We start from the raw sequence: 9,417 nt of genomic DNA on the forward strand, positions 1-9,417 counted from the left end.
CAGGAGGCAGGAGCGGTGATGCAAGACACTATCTCAGAGTTATATCAGACACAACTTCCATCCATTTTTCAGACACCAAAGGCACTGCCACCACACTGTTTATGCGAACATAAGATCACGCTGATTCCAAGAGCCGAGCCAATCCACTATCTCCTGTATCAGTACTCCCACCTACATAAGAACGAGTTTTAAAGACTAGTGGAGGAACAACTTGTTGCAAACATCATTCGATTTTCACACAGCCCCTATTCTAGACCTGCTCTGCTAGTTAAGAAAAAGACGGGCGGTTAGTAGTTCTATATTGACTATCAGGCACTCAGTAGTGTCACTCTGCCAAATCGATTCCCTATTCTAGTGGTGGATGAGCTACTAGAAGAGCTCCATGGCATTGCAATATTTTTAAAGCTCAATCTCAAGTTAGGGTACCACCAAATCCGTATGAAGACCAATGAAATCAAGAAGGCCACCTTTCGCACTCACTAAGGGCATTATGAGTACTTGGTGATGTCCTTCGGGCTGTGCAAACGCCCATACCACTTTCCAATTCCTGATTAATGAGATCTTCCAACCCTTCCTCCCCAAGTTTCTGTTGGTTTTCTTTGACGATATTTTAATTTACATTCGCACCAGAGATGAGCACGAGACACACTTAAAGGCACTCATGCAAATACTGGTGTAGCATACGCTGAACATTAATGCAAAAAAGTACTCCTTCGCACAACCACGACTCGAATACTTGGGACATTTGATTTTAGTTGATGGAGCGGCAATGGACGTTGGCAAAATTGAAGCTTTCCGCGAGTGGCCACCTCCTCAAAATCTACGCAAACTGGGGAAAATTATAGGGCTTGGCAGGGTACAACCAAAGATTCATTGAAGGGTACGCTTCCAAAGCTTGGCTGTTAACCCAACTACTCAAAAAAGGAAAATTCCTTCCCCAGATTCATTGAAGCACAACTGGCCTTTAAAGAGTTGAAGCAAGTTCTGCATTCAGCATCGGTGCTGGCCCTTGTGGACTTCACACAACCATTCATGATCGACACGGATGCAAAGGGCATGGGAGTGGGCACAGTTTCTTGCAAAATGAATGCCCCATCGCCTTTTCATCAAGGCTCTACCCAACACCATCCGGAGCCGTTCAACTTACAAGAGAGAACTAATAGCAGGTCTTGGCAGTCAACAAGTGGTGGCATTATCTCATGTTCCACGTTTGTCATATGCACAGATCAACGAAGCCTCAATCGATGAGTTATCATCATCTACTATCAAAACTGATGGGTTATCACTTTTCCATTCAGTACAAGACAGGCAGCTCGAATCAGGTGGGTGATGCTTTATCCCGCCAATTAGCACGTGTGGACAAGTAAGCACATGCCTTATCACTATCTCCTTGGGGAGATGTAGAAGACTTACGACAGGTTGTGGCTCAAGATGCTACCCTACAGACAATCATCAGGAAGTTGCAGGAGAACCCGAATAGCAGACGCAAATACAAACTATTGCACAAAACACTCCTTCACGATGACCGTTTAGTGCTACCTGCAGGCTCTCCAAGAATTGGGCACGTCATGTCTGAACTCCACCACGGAATCATCGGGGGTCACTAGGGGTTCCTTAAGACATACAAGCGTGTGGCTTTGCAGTTTTATTGGTGGGGAATGAAAAGAGACATCAAAACGTATGTCAATGGATGTTCGTAGTGTCAGCAATTTAAAGCGTCATCACTATCTCTGGCCGGACTCCTTCAACCCTTGCCTATTCCGCAATAGATCTGGGAGGATATCTCACTAGACTTTATCGAGGGCCTTCCCAAATTGGGAGGTGTGGACTGCATATTGGTTGTGGTCGACGGTCTCAGTAAGTAGGCCCATTTTATTGAACTCTGTCATCCGTTCTCTGCCTGGGATGTTGCCACTAAATTCACCATACAGATTATAAGGCTCCATGACATTCCACGTACCATAGTGTCAGACTGAGACAGCATTTTCTTGAGCCACTTTTGGACCAAACTATATAAACTACAAGAAACCAAGTTTCAACATAGCTCGGTGTACCATTCAAAGACCGACGGATAGAATGAGGTGGTCAACCGATCCCTTATAACCTATTTACATTGTTTTGCAGGAGAACAACCAAAGAAATGGACTTCATGGTTGCACTGGGCAGAGCTTAGCTACAATACCGCGTACCACGCCACCATCAAAATGACACCGTTCAAAGCGGTGTATAGACGTGAGCCACCAAAACTTCTACATCATGGCAGTCCAGCTACACCCCTAGACAACTTGGACCGCATCCTTCAAGAATGGGATCAAGTTCTGAAGCTACTCCGTCAACACTTGGAACAAGCACAAGCAATCAGGAAGAGCAAGGCTGATCGCCACTGCCTGGACGTCGAGTTCCACGGAGACTTGGTATTCCTCAAGCGAAAGCCATACCCCATGAAGTCGCTTGCACGAGTTTCGAATGAAAAACTGGCAGCCAAATACTTCGGGCTGTATCACATCACCCAGCATGTCGGATTGGTGGCCTACCACCTCGCCTTACCGGCGGAGGCTCAAATTCACCCAGTGTTTCATGTATCGCAGCTCAAGCAGGCGATGGGCGTCATGAACCAAGTACAACCGTTGCCGCCAAGCCTCACATCAGAGTGAGAATGGCAAGTCACACTATCGCAGATTACGACGTTTTGACCATCGCCTCAAGAACTCCAAGTCCTCACGCATTGGGATGGCCTTCCCAACTTCAAGGAGGCCTGGGAATCTGCTCATCGCCGGTGTCAACAATTCCCGACCTTTCAGCTTGAGGACAAGCTGATTGCATTGGGAGGGAGTCCTGATATGATACACCACCGTATCTATGAACGCCGAACCAGGTCCATGCCGACGGCCCACTAGCGAAGAATACTTCAGCAACATGACAGAGAGGAGAAAGGGCTCTTGACTCTGGTAAGTGCTATAGTGCATTCATCCATCGAAGGCCGATTGCTTACCTTCCTCATTGCAGACGACCACTCCTGCTTGAGGCGGCCACAGGACCGAGTCCAGGTATTGTCCAACCCATCCTGCTCGGGGCATTGTCAACTCCGTCACCTGTCTCTCTCTCTCTCGTCTGCCTCTCTATCTTATTCTATCTTCTCCTATCTCAGTCTTCCGGCCCTTGTAAACCCTTAACAATGTTTTGAGTTCAATCAAGCTTAGTTGGGTTACGAGAGCGGACACCTGATTTACAAGATCGTAACATATAGCCATCTGAATACGGTGGCTCAAACATTCGTCGTCATAGTTCTCATTCATGGACGCATCTAGAGAAAGATTCTTTGTGTTTTGATACCTAAGTAATTTGTATGAACACAAATGATATTGGTGGTTTGAGTGCACATAATTTACACTGGTGCAAAGAAGATATTTCAGAAGTTAAATGGTACTAAATTATAAATGAAGAGGATCTGATGAGATATAAATGTTAAATGTGTTCTTTCATCCGTATCAATCATTAGAAACATTTTATGATTGCCACTTGGAAGACATGCCTAAATGTATTTATGCTCTTCATGTGCTCTCTATGTACGAGATTAATGACATTTAGTTAACATCTATTAATCTGAATGCAGAAACAAATATTTTACAATGAGACTCACAAAAAGTTAAAATTCATCCCTTTATGTGATGAAAATTATTCTCTCATGAAAATGGTATTGGATAATTTTTGAAGTAGATTCTACTTAAGATTGGCATGATCACTTCATCAATGGACAAAAACGAGCTTCCTGCGTTTTCAAAAAATCATATGATAAGTTTCTGCTTCCTTATGAAACTCATGAGAAGTTAAAATATATATTTTTTATTTTTAAATAACCTCATATTGGTAAGAAATTGTTATTTCGCTTTCATCTCTTAATGTATTTCATTAGAAAATTCATCGTGTAAAAATAACTCACATGATAAAAAGTATGCAAGATAAAAATAACTATCAATTTCACAATACAGGGGATGATGATAAGAATAGGAAGTAAAATAAAGCGATTCACAAAATAACTTAACACATATATCTGGGGAAAATAAATGTGTGTCAATACATTTTGTATTTACCTCTTTCATGTTAATATCTATAAATGTGTAGCTTTTGGAATATCAAAGTTATTATCTTTTTTTAAATATGCAATACACACCTTGTGGCTTAATTGAGGTATAGATCTTTCAGATGGTATGTTGGATGTGAGAGAGAGAGAGAGGGAAGGGGAGGGGGAGAGAGAGGGAAAGGGGGAGAGAGAGAGAGGGAAGGGGAGGGGGGGGAGAGAGGGAAGGGAGGGGAGAGTGTGTGAGAAAGAGAGAGGGAGAGAGAGTGTGAGAAAGAGAGAGGGAGAGAGAGTGTGAAAGAGAGAGAGGGAGAGAGAGCGTGAAAAAGAGAGAAGAGATAGTGTGAGAGAGAGCGAGAGAGAGAGAGATAGAGAGATTCCCGACAACAAGAACAAGATGTTCATGATGTTCATCACGCTCGTCCTGATTCTCATTCGAGCACTCCAAAACAGCAGCCTATGCCCAGAGTATATGTTTAGGCTGATGTAGACACCGGATACCGCACTGGAAAAAAAACACTGGGAGTAATCATGAACACCGATAAGAAAAATGTGCGATTATTCCCTCATTTTCCTTTTGTGCGAGTAAAATCATAAAATGGAGACAATATAGCCTGGTATACTTAACTTATCGTCCTGAAGATTCGAAGCATAAGTGAATTTATTTCGGTTGAAGTGGAAGTACTTTCTCCGGGATTAGGACGATAACCGGTAGTACACTTGAACCATGATCAAAGAGAACGGTAATGTTTCAGCCATTCTCGATTTCCTAAACTTTTCAGTCATGACCGACTCCAAACAGAAAACGTCCTCCCATAGCAAGAGAGAGAGAGAGAGAGAGAGAGAGAGAGAGAGAGAGAGAGAGAGAGAGAGAGAGAGAGAGAGAGAGAGAGAGAGAGAGAGAGAGAGAGACCGTAAGCGTATCTTTCGTGAGACTGGAAGAGAAGGGTTGGAAATTGGACCGAATTGGCGTTAAAGGAGAAAAGATAGCAAGACGTGAAGTCCACTCAGAAGTCAGAACTCAGAACCCACCATTGCTGTTCTCTGCCTATTCTCTGATGCATTCTATCGCCTTCCAACTCCTGAGATTCGATTCGATGGCATGCCCTACAAAACGACCCATTTGCATATCTACCCCCCCGTTTTCCTCCATGTCTATATTGACCACTTGCCCGGCTGACCCATCACACTCTGGAAGAAGTGCCGCCACTTTCCGCTTTCCTTTTATCACCTCAACATTGATGCGTGCGTCACACCATCCACTTTGTAGCGCTGAGTTGTGAGAGAGAGAGAGGACAGAAAGAGACGAAGGATAGAGTGAGCTAGGATCATAGGAACTTGGTTAATTAGATTCGCTTCGTTTGTCAAAGATAGATCGCATGATGTATTAAAATCACTTCACACGTAAAAGTTCTGGGCAAAATGAATATCCTCTCTCGGAACCCAGATATAGTTTTTAAAAAAAGATGGATAGACGATAGTGCGAGGTAGAGACCAGAGAGATAGAGAGGGGTCTTGTCAGCGGACGCCGCAAGGCGAAACAACCAACAGAATCAGCAAGGAACATATTTTAGTAAGGTCCAATTCAGGGCCTTAAGGTCCTCGCGCCAGGTACCCTTTCCCTTGTTCTACGGCTTCCACGCAGAGGCCCAGACCACGGGCTGCATTTTCCACGAGAGAAATATCCCCGAAGCGGGCGAGTCCACCTCGCTTGGCTCAGTCAACGACCAGCCGTCGCGGTACCTACGCAACAGAGACCTCACATCGTCCGCCGCATCGTCGCTCAGCGATACCGGCGAGAACCCGGCAGCGCGCATTCGCTCTGACCAGCTCGCACCTGTTTCTCGCCGCTCCGTAGAGTCCTCCGCCTCGCAGGCCACCAGATCCACAATAGCCTTTCCTGCAGCACGTTCCAGAGATAGCCTTTCGTTGCTCGTCTTGTGGAAGCTCTGGTCAAGAGAGTCGAAGAAGGCCGAGAAGAAACGCAGCGTCTCCCCGAAAACCCTCGCATAATCTCCGCCGTGCGGTCCCATGTCGGCCTCCTCCTCAACCACGGTCACGATCTTGGGCCGAAGTCTTCTCAGCCGCGCGAAAACCGAGTTCCTCTGCGGGCCGGACCTCACTCCATGTAGCGCGTTAACGCAATTGACGGCGAGGGCTTCGTCGCCGAAGTCTGTACGGCCCACAAGCGAGTCTAAGTCAAGAGCGGCGAGGTCGCCGGCATGGTGAATTGCCCGGAACTTGAAGGGCACGCCCATGAGCCGCGCGAACTTCTCCAAGCGCGCCCCGATCTCGTTCATGACTCTCTGGACGCCGGAGACGCTGGAGGAGGATCCAGCCTCTGCACTAAGTCTGGGAGTGGCGATTACAGCGGTGAGACGTAGATGTGGCGCGTCATCCGTTCTCGTCGCCATGGCCTCGAGCAGCGTCGGCCATTGGGTGCAGAAGGTGTTGCTGAGGTCCAGGATGTGAACGCGCGACTCCCCTTCTAGGGCCTCGAGAATCGCCCCGTTGGAGGCGACATGGCCAAAGGTGGACCAAGGGCTCACCTCCTGGAACTGCAGCGCGGTCCTGCGCGTGGAGTCGAAGGAGCAGTTGCGATCGTAAGCCGAGGCCAGCGTCCTTATAGTCTTCGCTCCGGCAGATGTCATGCGCGCGAGCAACGCCTGAAGGAAATACGCGGCGATCTTCTGGTTGGGATCGCCGTAAGGGGAGGAAAGCTCGTTGAGCATCCACATGAGCTGCTGCACCCGCGCAGTGTCGCGGGCTGAGACGGCTCGGGCGCACTCGTTGAGCAGCTCCGACGCCCAACTCGCCGACGCGGCGAGCTCGATGCCGTGAGGATAGGTGATGTCGGCGGGCTTAGAGCTCTGGTTGCGGAGTTGAGAGGTCGCGAGTGTGCTGTAAGAGGTGGTCGAGGTGATCGTTGTGGCAGCGCTGGTGGTGGGCTGGGCTTGTGGGCCGAACGAGGAGGAGTAGTCGTCTTCATCCATGTAGAGATCGCCGCAGCTGGCACGGTTGGAGGCGTTGAGATTGCTGCATTCTTCGTCTTCCTCCGTTGTATACAGATTATGGTAAGGGTAAGCGTGCTTGGAAGGGGGGGAGCTGCCGGAGTTGAAGGATTGCTGGGCCGGGTGAAAGGCGACTAGCCTGAAGAGCGTGTCCATTTAACCAAGGGCCGGAGCTCCGGCGCACAAGTTGAGCATGTGCCTCGGGGAGCGTCGGAGAAAGAGGAGGGATGATGCGTAAACAGGACGGGTAGGAAGGGAGAAGGACCGGTGGCCTCTTTTTCTCTAGCTCTCTCGCATTCCCTTTCTCGCACTGGCCTCTTTTCGACGATGTTGCGGTTGGTTGTCCAAGTCTTATGATATGGATTTTGGAGTGCAGGGAAAGATAAAGTGGCGCCCAGAGTTGGCTGGTAGTGAAAGATATGGGGAAAAAGATGGAGAAAGACAGGGAATAGTGGGGGCAGGCACGTCTCTCTTTGCACTTTTCTTGGGACATTTAATACAGCGACGGCTCTCGTTCTTGGCCTTGGGTGCAAAGTGCGATGAGAGAAATAGGTGGCTGTATCGCCCTTCGACATTTCTGCACTACCTTGCCTTTCCTGCTGATAGGCGCTATTTTTAACTTCCATCATTCCGTGGCGTGGCCCTCCCCGTAAAGGCTTCGAGTGCACTAGTCGCAGCCTCGTTATTCGTGAAGTATTAGAGTCCCCGTCACTATCACGACATGAAGTTTAGTAGTTTGAGAGGAAGGCGCGGGGACACCTCCGTGAAAGCTGCCGAGCGTGCACCTACCATTATCACCGTCAAAATCAGCGCCTCCCAAGACACTCATTTCTCGCTGGCGAGGGCCTTCATATTATATATATATATATATATATATATATATATATATATATATATATATATATATATATATATATATATTGCTTTCCAGACTAGAGATTAGCATCAGTATCATAGGCGAAATTTATCATAGGCGAAATTTATCATAGGCGAAATTAGTATTCCAGAGCAGGACAGGTTCAGTCCAGGCACGCTCCAATTCATCGAGAGCTAATCAGAGCCAGGGAACTGCAACTCGCCACGTTTAACTTCTTCTGCGCTGCTCGTGGGAGAGAAATATTTGATAAATTATGTGTTTCGAAGGAGAAAAGCAAAAGCGGCTGGCGCGGCTGGCGCGGCTGCCCTGAGAACTGCACCGGCAGGCGGAGAGCACGCTTTGGTCTTATCAGATTTATCCCAAGGAGGCCAGCGGCCACGCGTTCCCATGTTAAAAACTTTGAACCCACCTCTCTCTCTGAATGAGAAAATAGGAACAATAAAACAAATATATAGTATATAATTGTAAGTTATTAACTTATCATTTACGGATCCGAATTAATGTGGTTCACTTCTGGAAATGATGAGACTACAACATCTATTAGACGCATATGGCGATTAAAAGTAATTATAATAATGGTATAAACTAAGAGAGATTTAAGAGGATTAGCTCTGTCATCTTCCTATAAACAAGGGAGACATCCTTGTTCACTGTTCTCCTAAGCATTCCATAACCCTAAGAGACTTCATATAGTCATGTCATGTTGATCCAAAAGGCCTCCCCCCACAAATAATCAGTTTCTCACTCAAAAATGCAGTCGCCCACAAGATTTCTTCCTTAGGAATCAACACAGGATTTCTTTGGATCTAAGAAGGGGTATTAGAACCAATTTCATCAAACCTTATGTATGAATACATTTTATTTATGACATTTATTGGATGAAAAGTATTTATCTATCCTGCTTTCGTGTTCATTTCAAGTTACTGCTACATATTATTATGATTTTCTTGATGTGGATTTATTGGCTATTCGATCCAAAACTCTCTAGGATCCTGTTAAATTTTCAAAATTTTGCCTCAAATTAGACAGAATTACTGTCGTTTTCTACTTTGTGATACTTAGACAATTACATCTCCATAGCGGCGATGTCTCTTCTAGCTGCTAAGGAGTTCAACTCCTTAACACTATCCTTGCCAACGAAGGCATCCTTAAGGTCCGGCGACAGCGATGTTCTCATTCGGTTGTGGCGGCGTCAATTTTCACCGACAGCAACATTTTCAGACGGCAAAAAGCCCCGCCATTGCAAAAGATAAAGTTTTCAGGCGTAAATTTACCACAAAACATGTTGTCGCTAGAAAGAACATCTAACCCCCAAATTGGTGACTTTGTCCAGTAATTTCCCAAAAACAGTTTAGTCTACGGGCCCCTAACGGCCAAGGTGGACCATTTTTTGCAACAAAGCATTCAAATAAGCCATCCTACACGGCTACACCCTAGAGACTGCCCATTTT

General features: G+C 46.5%; 1 protein-coding gene across 1 annotated transcript; it reads right to left on the bottom strand.

Annotated features, from left to right (window-relative positions):
• Positions 1 to 5,430: 5,430 nt before the first annotated feature.
• On the bottom strand, positions 5,431 to 7,711 carry SHR (GRAS family transcription factor). The gene has a single exon (XM_078574667.1). It carries the CDS (start codon positions 7,243 to 7,245, stop codon positions 5,707 to 5,709), a length of 1,539 nt encoding a protein of 512 aa, XP_078430793.1. The 5' UTR covers positions 7,246 to 7,711; the 3' UTR covers positions 5,431 to 5,706.
• Between the last annotated feature and the right edge of the window lie 1,706 nt (positions 7,712 to 9,417).

Source organism: Wolffia australiana, chromosome 4 (genome assembly GCF_029677425.1).
Source record: "Wolffia australiana isolate 7733 chromosome 4, ASM2967742v1".
In the NCBI taxonomy this organism is placed as follows: domain Eukaryota; kingdom Viridiplantae; phylum Streptophyta; class Magnoliopsida; order Alismatales; family Araceae; genus Wolffia; species Wolffia australiana.